The sequence below is a fragment of the Pleuronectes platessa genome, chromosome 4 (genome assembly GCF_947347685.1).
Source record: "Pleuronectes platessa chromosome 4, fPlePla1.1, whole genome shotgun sequence".
NCBI lineage: Eukaryota > Metazoa > Chordata > Actinopteri > Pleuronectiformes > Pleuronectidae > Pleuronectes > Pleuronectes platessa.
The window spans coordinates 14,112,490-14,131,311 of record NC_070629.1 but is presented as its reverse complement, the minus strand read 5'-3'; the positions used below and the strand labels follow the sequence as shown (position 1 = coordinate 14,131,311).

The 18,822-nt window shown below is 43.2% G+C and overlaps 1 protein-coding gene across 3 annotated transcripts in view; it reads right to left on the bottom strand.

The window, feature by feature from the left end:
• Positions 1 to 2,472: 2,472 nt before the first annotated feature.
• trpm3 (transient receptor potential cation channel, subfamily M, member 3) overlaps positions 2,473 to 18,822 on the bottom strand; it is a 138,766-nt gene continuing 122,416 nt past the window's right edge. For 2 of the 3 annotated variants that reach the window (XM_053420708.1, XM_053420709.1), the window contains 11 exons: positions 17,092 to 17,320; positions 14,556 to 14,759; positions 12,152 to 12,292; positions 10,503 to 10,631; positions 9,632 to 9,883; positions 8,093 to 8,267; positions 7,377 to 7,469; positions 5,618 to 5,768; positions 4,745 to 4,938; positions 4,381 to 4,513; positions 2,473 to 4,084 (listed from right to left, as the gene is read on the bottom strand). In XM_053420708.1, coding sequence (XP_053276683.1) covers positions 2,473 to 4,084; positions 4,381 to 4,513; positions 4,745 to 4,938; positions 5,618 to 5,768; positions 7,377 to 7,469; positions 8,093 to 8,267; positions 9,632 to 9,883; positions 10,503 to 10,631; positions 12,152 to 12,292; positions 14,556 to 14,759; positions 17,092 to 17,320 — 3,313 coding nt within the window. Of the gene's footprint in view, positions 4,085 to 4,380; positions 4,514 to 4,744; positions 4,939 to 5,617; positions 5,769 to 7,352; positions 7,470 to 8,092; positions 8,268 to 9,631; positions 9,884 to 10,502; positions 10,632 to 12,151; positions 12,293 to 14,555; positions 14,760 to 17,091; positions 17,321 to 18,822 lie in introns of all 3 variants that reach the window. The other variant, XM_053420707.1, reaches the window with a different exon arrangement.

Genomic DNA, 18,822 nt, shown 5'->3' with positions numbered 1-18,822 from the left:
AGTATATCAGACAATTCTATATTTAATAAATAATATAATACATCAGCATTTAGTGCATGTAGATGGTCAACTTTTATTAAATTTAAAAGCTTAATTAGAAAATACTTAAAATTCGACAAAAATATCACTGAGAAGATATAAATATTAAATTTGTAATAATTCAAACAGGCATTTCCTTTAATTATCAATGAGCAAGAAAGTGTCAATAAATAGAATCAATCTCAAAATTAATGCAACATGATTGAAATGAATTGTAATAGCGAGGAAATATAAAACATAAACATTAAAAAAATCAGTAGGAATTCTAATAATTTCACCTATATTTTATCTTTATAGAGCGATTAAAGAAGGACATCTTCTCCCCCACCACCACCACACTTCTTCCGCTACTAGAATAAAAAAATTAGAAAATTTTAAAACACTTATCTGGCTTTCATCTTTTCAATAATAGTCCCACTTTTCATCCTGTGTGAATAGACACCCTTCTTTATCTCAGCTAGAATGCATACAACTCATTCCCAAGCGTGTATCTCTCTTTTTTTAAATTCATAAATGGAACTTCCTCCTCCAGGACCTCTTCTGGACCAGTTGATGATGTGTAATGGGCTCAGTCATGGGGGCAAGTGCTTTCTTTTCAAACTCTGCCTTTGCAGAAGCTGAATGCAATAAAACTAATAAATAATAAATAAATGCAAGAGAAAAGCCAATGAAAGACAGTTATGGAAGAGATGAAGGACGGATCCATTAGCTCTTGGTGGATGTAAAAACCTTTGCAACATAATGCGGGGGGGGGGGGGGGGGGATCTGCGCTACAAAAGAGCTACAAGTGGTGGAGTGGAAGGTTTTTTTTTGGCGTCAGGTGCTGGCAAAGAAAGGCTCACACTGAGGGCACGTTCAATCAAGACGTTTAGCTTAGTGGAACGATGTGTTTCCTGGAAACCTGCAATGGCCGTTTTTGTTCTTTTGTTTGGTGGGTGTGTTAGAGGTGTAGTCCAATAAAGATTCAAGATTAAATATAATTATTATTAGGTAACATAAGATTGGGCAACATGATACTCAAAAGTCCAAATGTGAGTCAGCAGTGACGTGTATGCGAACACAACAGGGCGCTCGAGCCTCAGTTTCTGTTTAAACAAACATCATGCAACGTTTAATCAAAGATGAACGTGTCCCGGGTTCACCCAGCAAGCATCGCCTCTGAAACAGGCTCACAGCGCCCTCTTGTCCCCGTTTTTTGCAATTGCACTTGTTAAATCTCTGGGCTCAGGTATGACATTGAGGTTATTACTACAAGTGAGTAGGATTTTACTGACCATGTATGTGTGTGTATGTTAATGTCATCACGCATTTCCAACAACTCTTCTTATCTCAATTCCCTTCTTGTGTGTTGGGCCACGCCTGGAGTCTGCGCTGAAAGCCTGAGCGGTAAAACACTGGATACTGTCTCCTGCTGATTTTCAGTCTTCGTGTCACATTCTCTTTCTCGCTGTTTCCTTCTCAGTTGCATCGCGTGGCTAATCGAACAGACTGAACTTGTCCAGTCGCTGCAGAAACAGACGGAATGGGGACCTGCAACTGTCTGGCATGAGTTAAAACACGGCTCTCTTTTTCTGGCTGATCCGACAGAAGAAATAACTACAGTCCTGTAGATACATTTTGCTACAATACGTGAACGAAAGACACGCTTGATATAAATATTGATTATTTGAAAGGTGTATCGAGAGGTAAGTTGTTGCCATGTTACTGCCATTGTCTCCAAACCACGAGGGGTTCCAAACACTTTGCTGATTCCGTTATGGACCAGCCAGAGAAATGTCAGCTCTGCTTTGCTTGTGCTGGGGTCGTACAGTGTGGAGTTAGGATTAAGAGAGGAAAATGTACTTGATGTGAATGTTTAGTTTCGTGACAGTAATGGCTCTAGGCTAAGACAAACTGACAAAATGAGGTGTTGGTTTTAGCGTTCTACCTCCTCTCTCTGTGTCCGTCTGTCAGACGTGGCAGGTTCTACCAAACGAAACAGCAAGGAGGAACAGTTCACTTTCTCTGACTAATGTGATTGATATGTGATGTAACACAGTGACAGCTGTCTACTTGACGTGAAGGTGGTGGGTGGAAGACACACAGTACAAAGACACCTTCCATTGCCATAACACCCCATTGAGAGTTACTTAGCTACAAGAAGAGGTAAAAACTAGTCTAGATTCATAGCTCTTTGTATTTGACTGGTGTACAGTAGGACCTCTGCATCTAACATCCCTTCTTCCTGATTCATGACCCAGGGTAAAGTTGCCCCTCCTGCACGTACTATGAAAAAACTTGTATAACCTTCTCTAGACTATAACATAAGTGTAAAAACTGTAGATCTGGTGCAGATTAGGAGCATTGGGCAACTCCACCCTGCTTTCACTTTTGCCCTGGGCCCATTTCCTCCCTGGTCCTATCAGTATGTGAATGAGCTGACCAGTGTCCTTGTCACGTGTAGTTTTGCCTATCAAAGCTGCGGAAAGCTGACGGAGTGGCCAGTTTCCTCATGGAGAGGCTGTCAGTCTTGGCTGTTTCGGGCCGTGCTCCAGACTTGCTCCTTAGGAAGGGGTTTCTGGTTCCTGCCAGACCCCGGCCCCCCGGCCCAGGCACCCTGTCTGCCCCCAGACTCGATCCCCTCTCCATCCTCTCACTCACTGACAGGCTCTTCCGGTGCGGAGGGGCCAGCGTGAGGGAAGGATGGGAGTCATCCGAGGAGCAGCTGTTTGCCCGCTCCAGCCTGGAGAAGGGGGAGCAGAGAGGGGCCCCACTGGGCCCACCAAGGCCCCTTAGGCGAGGGGTATCAGGGGCTGGAATCAGGTCCTCAGGGTCCTCTGGATCAGACTCTGTGTTACTAAGCTCTGCCTCTCTCTCTGGGTGAGATGAGCCAATGTCTGAAGGCTTGTCGAAGGGGAACGAGGTGGAGCCTCCAGGGGAGTGGGAGCGCTCTGCTGGAGTGTATGGAGCTGAGACACAGCGTGTATCGATGCAGTCAGTGATGCTGGTGTACTCTGCAGCTTTTACCTGGACGCCTGCCCCCAGTCCGCTGTAGCAGCCTCTTGGAGTGAACATGAGGCTGTGGGATTTGACCAGAGGAGGCTCATCCAGGAACGATGTGCCTGTCGTACAGAGGTAGCGACTGCTCTTAGAGCGTTCAAGCAGCCCTGCTGAGGGAGGTGGGGATGGATCCATGTCCCACAGAGGTAAGGTTGTGTCGGGTAAGAGGTGGGCTGAGCACAAGGACAAATCAGCAGCTGCACTGTCGTCAAACATAGCTCCAGCTGTTACGCTGCTGCCTGGCCTGCCCTCAGAGTGCCTGTCGCCCAGACCACTGGAGGCAGCGCTGCTGAAGTCCCGGCCTCCCGGCAACACCGTCTCCATTATATCTGACTGCAGCGACAGGTCTCTCCGGAGTGGCGGGACCACACGGAGAGGATCCAAGAAGACCTCCGCAGGCCCCACCTCCTCAGAAGTTGAGACATAGATATCAATGCATGATGATGGACGGTATTGCTGGGATACCGACAGCGTCGCCAAGGGGAGGGGCTTAGACTCCTTGGGGGCGGCAGCTGAGGACACAGATTGGGAGCTGTTGGCTCGGTGGAGACTGAGCGAGCGCTCTTTGAAGAAGCTCTCGGCTCGCTCAGCTCCATTTGGGCGTTCACCGCCACGAACATAAAACGAGTGGCTTCTTGTCCGTGTGGCCATGCCAGTAGGAGACGTAGGGGACATGGAGCCCTCAGCAGTTCCCTCCAGTGCCTCCTGCATACGGTAGGCATTCCCCTCTGTGCTGTTAAAGCTGCTTTGGCGAAGGATGTATGTTGCGTCCGGGCACTCACCATGGCGGAGAATGTATGCAGAGTCTGTGCAGTCCGATGAAGTCCTGGAACGCACTTTGTTGACCTCACCCCGTTCGACCCCTGTCACACGCTCCAGTGCGACGGCAATTCGGCCGATCAGCTCCTCCATTTGTGCCAGACGGATATCAACAGTCTGCAGAGATGCCTTCATGAAGTGTTCCCTCTCATTGACTTCCTCCAGACGCATGGCCATGTTTTCCACCCTGATAGAGTAGAGAACAAATGGAGAAAATGAGACATTAGAAGCAACGGAGAGGGGAGAACAGCAGGGGAGGTGGTGGAAAAAAAGGTGGGTGTAAAAAAAAAGAGAGAGAGAGACCCTCCCCCATAGAAAAATAGATTAACCATAAGTCATGTTATCTCAATGTTTGAACTGGAATAAACTGATTTACATAAGTTGAAAGATTATAGTTTAACACTTAAGGACTATGTTTCTGCTCCGTCACTTTCACGATCTACTTGGCAGACTTATATATATAACAGGTTTCCATAGGCTGACCTTTCAGAGGTGACTCTGATCCTCTCATCATTTGAAGAGTGGAATCTGTCATCTTTCTCCCTGAAGTACTCCTCTATACACTGCTCCTCGAAGTCATGGACCTTCTTCAGCTCGTCCTCTGTGATGAAAAGCTCTGTGGATGAAAGAGTTTGAGAGTTAAAAAGCTGCAGTGGCACATTTATCCGTATTATAATAACAAAAGTCCAGAATGACAAAACGTATGCTTTATATTTCAAGGTATAAAAACTCTTACTATAGTGCTAAATATGATCACAGAATATGATTCAAAAAGGTAAAAGTGATGTGAATCTATTACAACATCCTGAGTTTAAACAGGCGTGTTTTGGGTTTTCCTCTCACTCACTCAGTCCGTAGTCCCTCTCGTCGTCGTCGTGCTTGCGCCAGCGACAGCACAGGTGCTTGAGGACCATGGTTATGTGACTGAAGATGATGAGCGGTGGAGGAAGGACTGGCCGCTCATGGAAGGTCATAATGAGCTGGTAGCGCTGGAACTTCCAGACCTGGTTGGAGATGGACTTCACCTCGAAGAATGTGTTACTGTGGTGACGGAAAATCACAAACCGATATGTCAAAAACGAGGACTGACTTATTGTCGGCAAAACCAAACATCACAGCCTTTTTATATATAATGTACCCATTTGATTGGACGAGGGACTAACTCCTTCATGTTGCATGCTCCTGCACTGCAAAAGCCAAGTTTAATGCAACACAGCAACTGCTTGCTGTGATGTGTAATGTGATTAAACCTTCAATTTAATGATTTTTTTTTCTCCCATTGTGCACTATTGGTGAACAATTACACTGACAAATGAAGACGGTTCTTTCTTTGTGGACTTTTCAGAGGCACAATAACAGATCTTTAGCATGGTAATGTCTCCTTGGAAGAAGCACTATCCCATTCTGATAATAAAATCTGCAGCCCGCCTCCTGTGTTTAAGTGTATAAACTACTGGATTATCTAAATTTCCCACGGGATTAATAAAGTATCTAAATTTCCCACGGGATTAATAAAGTATCCATCTATCTATCTATCTATCTATCCATCTATGATTTAAGCTTAACAGCAACTCAAACTACTATTTTCCTCTTTTATTTATCTCCTACACACACTTCTAAAACATTATAAAATGTATACGTCTATGAGTAACATCCAAGTCTTTCTACTCTGTTATATTATAATATATTGCCTTGCTATGTTCAAGGTCTCTTTACGTACTTGAACACAGCTATGAGAAGGTTGACCAGGAGTATGTTGGCGACCAACAGGTAGCACGCCATGATGGCCGGGACGATCCAGGCACCCGTCTTACAGGGGGGCAGGGACACCACCCCCCCGTCCTCTGTTGTGATGTTCTGCCCACAGGGAGCTGCACACCGTCACCAAAGAAATACACACATGTACAAGTTAATACAAGGGAAGTATGTCTTCAGAAAGAGTCTTGAATCCATCAAAATTATATGTTAGACGAAACATTTAGATGCACAACAAATTAGAAAGACATGCAGACGTGTTACATAAGGAGGAGACAGATTAAAGTAAAGGAAAATAACATTTAACGTAAAAAAAAAAACGTTTAAGAAAATGTAAAAGAAATATGAACTGTATGTTGAGTTATAACAAGCAGACCTGAAAGTACCAAACAAAGTGCATGACTCCATATTTTTTTTGCAAACAAACAAGAAGCATAATGTGTTTTTATGTTTCTTCTGTTAAAGAGGAAAGAGTGGACACAATAATGGTAGGGGGCTCATGTTCAGAAATGTGAAATCTGAAAACAAAATACACAAAAAACACACATTCGTCATGTCTCATCACAATCTGTGTTTCCAATATATTTAAACATGCAGTCGAAGTTTTAAAATATATTGTCACATATGTGTGCCATAGCTTCTTTTAGCAATGGTCGATTGCTCTGAATTATTGGAAATGTATTTCGGATACATCACATGTTTTTCCATCTGTGATGGTTCAGTTGCTGTGACTTAACTGGGGAACATTCAGCATTAGGTCTTGGTTTGTTTGCCTTTGAGATTCATTCTAGTCATGCTCGTCATTGCTCGACAGTCAATTGTTTCACACAATGCAGCCCAAAGATAGAGAACTGAAGTAATTGGAGTTTTACCTTCAGAAAATTTAGATTAAAAAACTCTGACAACTGAACCACGTGAAAAAACAGATTATAGATGATGAAAGGTGGTCGATAAATATCTCCTGCTGTGGGTGTTTGTATGTCTTTTTCCTGTATGATGTGATATTCATGTTGAAATCTGAATGCTTACATATGTTAAATGTTGACTACACTGGTAGAAGGATTTTGGCAATGTTGCATTTGCTCCGGTGAGAAGCTGAGCGTGCGTCCAGGGAGGGTGACATGGTTTATGTGACAGACGGTGTTAACATGGCAGGATCACTTTTTCAAATTTTATTATTTGGAAGTCAAGAGATAAAAATGGGAGGAGGATACATCAAGGGAATATCAAATTTGAAAAACTTTGATAGTTCCTCTTGGTGTTTGAACATAAATGCAATAAACTAAAGAGGGTAAATACTGTACATTAGACACCATTTGAAAAGTGCTACTGCCATATAACAGTGCCATTTGCCAGCCAAAATTAGTCAGGGTAAAGTTGCTTACAAGATACAGTCTTAGGTCAAGCTACTTGTTAACATGGAGAAGACACGTCGTCCCATAGAATCGAAACCTTTACACTTCAGATTCTCATTAACTGTTTTCTTATTCTTATTTTACAGAGTATAAAGTAGTTGACCCAAGATACCAACACGTGACAGTAACTTTGACCTTCGAGCATGTGGCGCTGCATGCACACGTTTGTCTCAAGTGGGCTCTGAGGTAGGAGTGGGCATGACATGGTGCTAATGTGAGGATGATGAAGGGGTGAGGTGGGGCAGGTGGATGCGGTTAAACTGAGGCCTATATCTATAGATTTACTGGGATTTTGACTGTGGGATGGACCCATATTACGCCAGGTTCCGTGAGTTCGCAAGAAATTTTCGCCCAGCCAGAGTTTTTCATTCAGCCTGTGCTGTAACTTCCTACTATGCATATCTGAAACAAAGAATAAAAACATTATTTCAGATCTCTTCTCTTTGGGCCACTCCTCACGTCCTGTACACACCATCAGATATATACTACCATACATAGAGACAACACAACAGCACACAAATACACTCGCACTCTCAGGACATTGTTCCCACAGACACTGCTCACAAGCTGGTTTGGATTGTTAAGTCAAAAAGTCTACTTCTATGTTATTAAATAATAGAGACAAAAAAGGTCATGACAAAATGACAGTAGACGTTAATGTGATTTTTCTTGTGATAAGTGTTTTTATGTTAGTGTTGTAAAAAGGAATCTAATATTTCAACTTGTGGAGGAATGTCTGAAAACTACTCCAATATCTCTGCATTGAGTTGTGTGTATTCTGTTATCCCACCCGGAATTAGGGCCGAATTACACATAAGGGAAAGGGAGGCTGGTCAAAGTTCACCAGATTTGAACTTTCTCCTGTCTCGCCACGGGACGCAAATGTTTGATTGGCCCCCCTGCTCTCACTCATTGAAAGTGAACAGAAGGCAAAGGTTCGCCACTGATACACTTGCATAAGTGTGACCGGGCCCTCAAACTAAAATGACGCTTAGTCAGTTCCGACACTCTGGCCCCGGACTTACGGTCGATCTGGTCTGCGAACACCTCTCCGTATATCATCCAGTAAGGCATGAAGAAGATGTTTCGAGCTAACATCCAGGACGGGTCCTCGTTCGGGTGGAGGATGGCCTGTCGCGCCACCCCAAAACTCATCAGCACCACCAACATGATGATCACAAAATACATCATGTCGATCATCTGACAGGGAGAGGGTTGTAAAGGAGAGAGAAAAGACAAAAGGAAAAGCAGTTGGTCAGAATGTTTATAGAGGGGTGCAATGATAAAATAAGAGGGAAATATAAAGTTAAGAAAGCAGAATAGGAACGTGCTGTTTCAGCTGGAGAAACAGTTAAGGAAAGTGTTGAAAGAGTCGGAATTGTATTTTGATTATTATCCTTCCTTGGTCTTGGTTGATCAATTAAATCTTAATTTAATTTGTTCTGGAATTAAACCTGAAGTTAATATTTAAAATGCACTTAATTTAGGTTGATCCCAAATTGGATATGAAAGTCACAGAGGTGAGTGAGGAAGCCCATCTTCTCTGGGCTACTTTGTATTCCACGAGCTGCTGTTACACTGTGTCATTTCTGATTAGAGTTGTCATTTATTCTGGAAAGCTGAAACACATTTAACACAGTCTTTTATTTATTTATTGCAGTTGTTATTTTGACTAGTTTTACTTGTTTGAATTACAAGATGCAAACCAATTAGACAGAAACAGGCTTTTATAATGCTGCAGTTTTTTTTTAAACAAAGACATCCTTTGTCTAAGCAGTGTGTGAGTAAGTCTATTCCTCTTCTAACTCCTTTGAAATCAGCTTGTGGGGCCGCAACAGCATTTATGTCAACACCTGACAATGGTCATAGAATACAAATTCAAATCCATCTCTCTCCAACAAACTAATTGGTGATTTTCATCAAACAGAGTTTGACAGTCCACTCAGACTGATGCAGATTTGGGCTTTGATCCTTTCCCTGCGTCTGGCATCATGTGCGAATCACAGGCTATGATCTTGTGATCAAACAATGAGGTTTAGGGGCATGGACGTTCGTTCGGATGGAGCCTGCACGCCACATACAAATTGAACCTGTGGGATCATGGAACTCAGTTAACTCATAATCATTATAAACCCTGTTGAGTTGAGTCAAACGGTAGAAACGAGATCGCGACTCATTAATCAGTTGGCCGATGTGCGTCTTTCACAGACACATCAGCGTTTGTCTCATGAAATGTGCCGATATGAGAACTTTTTACAGAATAAACAATGCAGACAAGATGTACATTTATATTGCAATTCTAGTCCTATACTTTTGGTTGTATTTGACTTTTCTATTTATTTATAGTTATTTAGAATAGAGTTTAAATGTTTAACTGTTCAATATAAAATCTCAATAACATTGGTGATATTTCAGAATTTTGAATTTTTTACCCCCTAATATCGCTATCGACAAAGACCCCCCAAAATAAACATCACTCGAGCTCCAGTCCAAACAATCAGATATAGAGGAAGAATACATAGTAGGAACAAAAAATATAAGCGACTCATCCAGGCTCATCTCACCATTTTGCCAATCATCATCACGTAGGGTCCCAGGTACTTGTTGACCCCAAAGATGTCGAGCAGCCGGATGTACCAATAGATGATGTTTACACAGTAGATGACTCGGCCGTAGCTCATGAACGGAGGCTCCTGGAGACGCAGAATCATGCCGACCGAGAATATGAGGATGGCCATGAGGTCTGTGATGTTCCAGTACTCCTGGAGCCACACCTTCACCTTCTGTAACAACTTCCCTGGCTCTGACATCAGAATCTGGAAGAGATTCACATGGAAATGAGTCAAAAGGAAAACAAGAAAAGCAGGAATAATGGAAGGGGAAAACTGAAATGAGACCAGAAGGTGCCTGAAATGCAATACATCAGGGAGACCATACGAGGGCAGTATGAGTTCAATCCTGAGAAAAGCAAGTCAGGCGTGTGGGGACGCATTGCTGTGCAGCTGAGAGTGATGGGACACAATGATTAATGCATTTCATACATTTACAGTACAAACTCAGCCACAAAGTGAGACTGAACTACACAGGCCCATACGGTCACATAATTTCTATTTACTCATTTTCTTTCTATTTTCTTTTTACATTTCTCTTTCCTCACTTCATCTCCACCATCTCTCCCCTCTATTCTCTTTCCATGTGATCTCCTCCCCTGCTTCCACCTCAGTCGATCGCCGATTCCCTGTCTACTATGAGCTGTTTGGACATGGAGCTGAGCCTCTGGCCTGCACCACAGTTCTCAAAGAATTCAGCCGTAAGCTAAATAATGCTGACAAGACTGATGTCTTCAGTTCAGTGGATGGATAAAAAAATCCTTATTGTGGGTTCAATAGGGCTTTATATTCACTTTGCATATTTGTATGCTAGGATACAGCGTACCTCTCTCATCTTCTCGATGCCGTTAGTGAAGATGTAAGCGATGACGATCCACTCCTGAGTAGACGGCCAAAGATCCATCTTCACCAGGACGATGTAGTTGAACAACATGAGGTAGCCCACATATGCCATCTGCATTAAAACACAACGGCAGAGGGAAATCAGCAGGGGCACGTTTATGGTTATGCATTTTCCCCAACATGAGCAAGCTGCTCACCAGGTTCGAAAGGCTGAAAAGAGGTGAGGAAATGTTTTCTGTGAGAAACTGCACAAATTAAATGCTTGCTTAGTGAATGATTGACCCTCGTTACACCCCCCTCTTAGGCGTTTTTTTCAGATCTAATGCTAAAGATTTGATGTCAGGACACCCTATTACCGTGGTCATCTGTCCACTTTCATTTTCTCAAATCTGTGCACTATGGATCATAATGATGCAGATCAGATGAAAATTTGATCACAATGCAAGTTTCACCATGTAATGATTAGACCTCGGAAGCTTCACATGTATATTAAATCATTTCTTGCACCCATTTCGCATTTACAGGTTTTCAATCAAATGTGGGATATTCTTGATTGTTCAACGGTTTTCCGCGATCAGAGTCAGTCTTCTCCAGGAAAGTAAAGAAAAAGATGATATAAATCTAAATGTGGATATAACTTATAATAACAGTGATTTTGCTTCTCCTTTAACATTTGTAATGATATTAAAATGAAAAGTCTTAAACATATTTAAATTTCAAATTGAAGTGACTTTTTTCCAGTTACAAGTCAAGCAATCACAGTCTTATGTGCATAGTTTGTTTGTGTGATAGGTTTGATACATATCTCTGTAAACAGGGCCAGGCAGAAGAGCGAATGATAGGAATGAATACAAATGTGCTAGTGATGTAAAGACCACATGTTGACCCTAAGAAAACCCAGCATCTGTTCCAATGGTGCTATAATGAAATTCAGAGTAGTTTTTTTTTTTTAAACTGAAGGGCAAAAAGGAGAAGTGGGGGCGAGGACGAAGGGAGAAAGTGGGATGTAACAAAAGGCAGTCAAAATATGTTCTCTGCATGAATAAACAGTGAAAACCCTATATAGAGAAAATATGTTTTTGCTGGGTAAGCATTTTGAAAGGGCCCGAGAAGAAAACAAACAAGAAAATAAAAGATCAGCTTTTACACACACAGTCAGATAACCAGAAAACACAAGCTACACATAAACCTCAAAGACACAGAATCACAGAATCTGGATGAACTGTGCTGCATGGGGACAAATAAACTAAACAAAGAAAACATTTCCCACACATGTAAACACCCTAAAGCTTAACTTAAAATCAAATAATATTTGTTTGGATAAATATTTAATCGAGTGGAATTATGTAATGTTTCAGAGGTTTCCTCACTTCTCTCCCTTGGACTTTTCTCACCACACTGCTTCCATCACTCTTCCCATGTTTTCCCCACAAAACTCTACCACCCGAGTAAAGCTGGCCAATGATATGGTGGAGCTGGAACAGGAGGTTAATGGCGATGGAAGCACCATGGAGGCAGCAGCTAACCACAGGGAAACCAGCAATTGATGCTGTTGCAGATACAATAAGGCCTGACAGTGCCAGCAGGAAGCCGAGCATGTGAGTGGGTGGTGCTGATGAAGCTGACACTGACCGTATGGAACCAGAACTTGACAATCGGCGCGTTGTAGAACTCGTATATTTTGCGTCCCAAGGGGATGAGGCGGTGGCGGTTCTGAACCTCCTCGACATCCTTCTTTCTGGATGTCTCCGTGGTAACCTTACCCAGCATTGCCTGGGCAAATGCAAACCAACAGCGGAGCGAGGGAGGGAGGAGTGAAAGGTGTGATGAGGAAGGATAGTGTGGGTAGAGGTGTGACGGATTGGAGAGACGGAGGAGGAGGAATTTGTGGAGGGGGTGCAGAGAGAGGATTGAGATGAAGTGAGTGGAAGGGAGTTTGGGGGGGGGGGCAGAAAAACAAAGACAAAAGGAGAAAAAAGGGAGAACGAGTAGAGGCGTTGTATTATGGGCTACAACACAGTTTTAACATCATCATCATCAAAAGAAGCAAGCACAATGTCATCATTCCAAATTGTGAAATGTGTGTTTGAGGTGGAGTGTTGGGTGAAGGCTGGTAGCCCAGTATGACGCAGACAAATGGACACTCATGGATTGTGTCCCAGACAACAAATAAGGTGCAGAGGAGACACACAAGACAATGACAGAAAGAAGACAGGCAAAGGAAAGGAAGAAAGATAAGACATAGATATCTCATTTCAATCTGTGACACAGTTCCTAATCCATGAGAGAGGGCTCGGAGCCCACTGATTTTATGGGTCATGGTCTTAATGTCGAAGCAACACCAGACCTCTGAGGGAGTTCATTCATGAAATTGTATTGTATAGTCGACCTGGGCAAAGATCAAATTTAAAATCTGTCCAAACATTTGAGCCTCGCTATGAGCTGTTGGCTTAAATTCCCAGGTGGCTGAAAAGGGAGAAAACCACAGCTAAGAAATCAGCAAGAGAGCACTATCGGTATGAAAACTAGGGATTTCTATTTTATTCAGAATTTGTAAAAGTTTTGTCCAAGGTGCACACAGGCAGGGCCTTCAGGGTGAACCGATTCAGATGCCAGTTTAATCACCTTGTCTTGAAATCATGGTGTGTACTGTAAATCACACCATGCCAATTTACTGCACTGAATATGCACGTTGTCTGATCAGCAAGTGGACACAAGCTATCATCACAATGTGGTTTATCTAAAGCATCTTAGGATATGACAATACAATCTCCCTCTGTGGTGTAGCAGTCTGTGTATCTGTATGAATCTCGGTGTGATTCATAAGTATCTGAATGTGCATTTGCACAGTCAGAAGCCAGGGCAACAGGAAGGGGCTCATTGCAAATGCATTGTCTGGAAGCAGGATTCGTAGTTTAACACCACAGTGCCTTAAGGACAGTGTGTGTGTGTGTGTGTGTGTGTGTGTGAAATGGCCCGTGTTGTGAGTCTTTGCGCTGGCTTGCAGCTGTGCTCAATGCAGATGGAGAGTATGTACAGTGGTGCTGAAAGGCGTTCAACTTCAGTTCAATCACTTACTGGGACGACCTTAAATCCAGTTTGCGCGTTAACCTGCTTTTTCAAATTCTAGTCGTCATTTAAACACATAAACTGGATCTCAGTATCATCTCCAAGATTGATTGGATTGAAATGGAACGGGTCCTAACCCTGCTGTACATCCACGTCTATGCAGATGGACCAACTCTTAAACTGTGAGCGGGGAGAAGGTGCTCAGACTCTGCATGATTTAAGCTCTGCAGCAGCAGGCGGACACGGTTACATAATGCAAAAGCCTGGGCCTCCCATGCTCAGCAGCCGACATGCTGAGTGGTGTGCTGCAGCAAGCCATCACTGATGGGAGAGAGTGAGGGGCAGCAATCGACCAGCATACAGTACTGTACCTCGATCAGAACTGAGCTAGGAGAGAGAGAGAGGGAAGGATAAAGAGAGCGAGAGCGAGAGGAGAGAGAAGGGGGGGCTGCAGAATGAAAGATCGAAAGCGAGAGAAACAAAAGAAGCGAAGAGAGAGCTGAGCAGAGGACAAGAGGGAGGAAAGGAAAGGCAGAAAGGCAGAGAAGGAGATAGATGGAAGGGAGAAACATACACGAGGGAACCCACAAGCGGCGACAGACTTGAGACGCTACAACTCCACGACCATGTCTTTGCTCAGACGACGAGAAACAGGAAGAGGCCGGTTTGGCTGGAAGTGTCCAGTTGGCCAGAATATAGAGACAAATATGTTTGTGTGTAAATGTGTGTGTAAATGTGTGTGCACATCATTGTCACACTGTGGTCAGCAACAACATGTAAAACTGGTCCACAGGCGAAAACTATGAACAATACAGAATCTGGACTATGTGGGCAGTGAGGTGTTTTATAATCCGAACAGAGTGTGTGTGTGTGTGTGTGTGTGTGTGTGTATGTGTGTATGTGCTGTATCTAAAGTTTGAATATGTGTATATATTCTGAGATGCGGGGCTGAGGTGGGTTCTCTCACCACGGAGTTGTACTGCGTCTCACAGTAAGATCTTACTGTGAACTCCATGTCTTCATCCTCCTTCTCCTTGACCGGTTTCTCAGGCTCCTCCTCCTCCTTCTCCTGCAGGTAGGTCTCCTGATCCTGGGGCATGTACGACATCTCATCCTTGTTCTTGAACTCCAGACTCAGGATGGACGGAGGCAGTAGTAGCCCTAAGATCACCTGGATGAGGGGGAGTGGGGGAGGAAGAGAAGGTGGTGGAAAGTTAGGGGAAGATTACAAAGCGACAAAAAACAGACGCTCCACCTCTGAATCATGTCGATGTTAGCGCGCCTGAATGACAAAGCTTCATGTTTGTGACAGCTCAGGCGGCGGATCCCATCAATTACAAAAGCATTAGTCCGAATAGACAGGGATTAAGACCACTGAGCTGCCACGATGGATGCCAGGGATACACCACCACAGCAGATAAAGGAGGCAGACGTGCTGTAAACACTTCAGATACATAATAGTCAAACTAGAAAAGCAAGAGGCTGTGACCACAGTGAGAAGAGGACAGGGGGAGAGAGAGAGGAAGACAGAGAGCAGTGTATGTGTGTGTGTGTGTGTCTTCTTATCTCTTGAAGCAGCTGCCTTTAACTAATTAAATTGAACTGTTTTCATTGAATTGATGACCTGAAGTTTACGTAGCAATCCTTTGTGATGAGTTGAGGAAAGGAGTGGTTACAAGGGGTAGGGAGCAGTGAGAAAAATAATCACAAACGCAGCTTCAGTTTTCTTGTCAAGAGGTCAAGGCAAAGATATCAGTAGTTCAGGACTTATCGATATGTGAAGAAATCAATGCACTCAGCGGTGAAAGTAATTTGTAGCATGTTCTGATATGAATATAGAGGGCTGGAGCCGAGAGTCAAAAATGCGCACACACACTGTTTTGACAGCATTTTGACAATGTTATTTGTTGCGCATCATCAACTCCTGAGGGCTTTGAATCCTGTTTGTTCCACTTGTGGTTTCCTCTCCAATGAGGTTGATTTAGAAGCAGCACACCCCAACCCACCCCACCGCTCCTGCAGTCCCGCCGAGGCCGAGCAATGCTTACACCCCTGCTCCGAGAAGCTAAACCAGCTGGACCCATCATCCTGTCTCCCTTTGTGTATGAATGAGTGTGAACTCACTCGTCCTTGCAGCGACTCCCAGGGCGACTCTTCATTTTAAATAACCCCAACCCCTCTGATCTGAGCAGCTGCCTCCTATCACACTACTGCCAGGAGTCCAGAAAACCCATGTGGGCAAAAAATTTCCAAAATTCAACCACTGCCCTTGACTCAAACCTCACCTCAAAAGGATGTTCAACCGCACAAGCCTCAGTGTAAAAAATGTACGACACAATTTCAAGTTTTTTTTTTACTAATTGAGGTCAGTTCTTCAGACGCTGGCTTAAAGAAGAGAGAGCATTGTCGGCTTATACTAATGAAGTGGTGTAGGAAGTTCAACCACGAGGGTCACCTCGCCCTGATGCTCGTCACACTTGCAGATTGTGTTCAGTCCGGAGATAAAGCATTTATACTGTCAGAGGTGACCTGTCTACTTTTCCCAGCCCGGTGCACACTCTCCACCTCCCCGGGAATTAGTCATCGAGGCCAAACCATAGTTATAACCAGCCACACTGGTGTGTTCACTTCTTTAGCTTGTAAAGTGCTCACTTCTAGAACATTGTTGGAATAAAAGCTCCTTTTTCACCTTTATGGTCTGGATTATATGTATTTAGTGAATATTCATATAGATAAACACTGCAGAGCAGATGAGTAACTGGAATTAAAGTCTATTCTTTCAGATTAAGCCTACTGGTGCATGAGATTCAACAACCACATGAATTTGCCAAGGAGGTTCTGTTTTCACTGTTGGTTCAGCAGGTTTACTTTAAAACAACCAAACCAATTTCCATCACATTATGAGCCGGGCTGGGGCATGCCCCCAAGGAAGAACTTATAAAAAATGTTGGATCCGGTGCAGATCTTGATAAACATGCAGGTCTGTTTAGTTTGACTTTCTTGAACATGGCAGAATAAGGAGTTAGCATTGTCAGAGGTAAGTGCTCTCAGAGGGCACTTATCGTTTCTGAATAGACCTGAGGAATTGAGATCAAGAAATGCATTGATTTTTCATATTACTGTTGAAAAACCAGAAGGGTGCTTAATGAGCACAAACATCTGGCCTCTGCGTATTATAAGATATATAATGCTAAAAACAAACATGCAGTTTTCATTTTCTGCACAAAGGGTAATAGCAATCCTCAAATCCACCCTTCCACAGAATTTATGACCACCCTCTACTTTTCAACAAAGGAGTGATTTGGGCAGTGTCTGCAGTAGTTTCTCAAGGAGGTCAAAAGGTTTCTCATTATTTTTCTGCCCAGCTTCCCTCTGTGGTCGTCTGAGGGACTCGGGGTACCACTATGAGTTCCTCTCTAAAGCTGTGAACTCCAGTCTTGTGCTCTAATGTAACTGTTCTCATACCCACAGGCTATCTCAAACATCTGGCCTACTTGTGTTACCTTCAGACCGGAGTTTTTGCGCATGCGCAGGCGTCCCATCCACATGTCGGTGAGCAGCATCTGACTGCAGGTGTGAGCGATGAAATCCCTGTGTTTGGCCGCTACCGCCAGCTGCAGGCAGGTGGCGTTGCTCCAGTTCTTCAGCTCGTATGTCAACAGCTTCATGGCCATCTGCTCATCTTGTTTATAGGACTGGTCGAGGAGTTCCACCGCCAGCTGGGCAAACTCTCTAGGAGATTATACAGTATGAAGGAGATACACTGGTCAGGCTCAGACATATCATCAGAGACAATAATACACTTTGTCCAAACGTATCAAAATGTAATTAGTCTGGTCAATCACCGACCATCTGGATGAACTCAAGAGAAAAGATTTGCATGAAAACACTTGAACACTCACACAGTAATGTCTTAAGAAGTAAGAAATGCTCTGAGCAGATCTCATAGGGATTGATTTCAGAATCCCACGAAGTAACACGATAAGAACTGTATAGAAATCCCAAAATGTAATATGGCAAACTCATCCATCCATCCACGAGCACATCGATGAGCACAACTTAATTAAAACTTCAAATCTGCAAACAAAAATGAAACACCACCCACTGTTCCTGCATTTCTGAAAGATTTCACTTTCAGAAACAAAAAGCATGACTCAATAGAGATCCAGTTTCACCCTGATATCCACCTTAAAGGACTCACCTCTATACAGATACACATGTACACCCCCTCAAAATACACACAATATTTCACAATGCACTGGAAAGCAATCGGTCAAGTGTGGAACAACAAGGCACTAGCTCTGCTGGGGATTGGAGGATTTATAAAACAAGGGTTTACAATGAAAAAGACACACAGCTTATGACACGTTTCAGCAGTGTTGCTGGATGAAGGAGTTTCTGATAAATTGCCTCTCTAATGAACCACTGTAGTCACAGCACAAGGTGACTCTTTCAACAGGATTTGTTTTTCTGGTTTGTTGGTACCTTAAATTGTAAGAATTCCCGACAGAATGCACTACTATTTATTTTACCACACATTCTAAATAACACCAGTTCAAACAATTATCCGGTGAGTTTCTACAAATAAACACGCAGACAGACGTTCAGGGGGGGAGAGGGGGGGGAGGTGATTGCTGGTGGAAGAGGTTATTAACTGAAAATTAACTATTATTTTCATATCCATATTTTTCAAGTCGAGGTGATTAAACTGAAATGCAGATTGTTAACTAATGATGATGTATGTTATTAGATCTCTGTTTGTATGTCATTTACAATCCTGTGGGAGTTTCATTTAAAACAGGTCAGCTTCAACAGCAGAAAAGCCACATTAGAGTGTTTGTGTGTGTGCATCAGTGCACATGCTGGAGTTTGGCAGCACATGTTCCCATCTGGACTCTCAACTCAATTTTGGTGGAGTCAAGGGTTTTGTTTGTCATCATGAGAAGTGCAAACAATGTTTTGCTCACATTACACTGTGGGTGTCTAGGGGAACACTAATGTGTTAATTTGTGTTCAACCACCTGATTAGAGACTATATAAAGATTGATGACATTACAGATCAATGAAAGTGAAGCCAAATCATTTTGATGCCTGCAGTATAGATCATAAATCCCACCTCCTCCATGCTGGTGGATGGGACATTGACCAAATTAGAAAGTCAAAGTACATGTCAAATACATTTTTCTAGCAGATGGTTACTGTAATTTTAGGTATTTCTCATCATAGTGATTTAT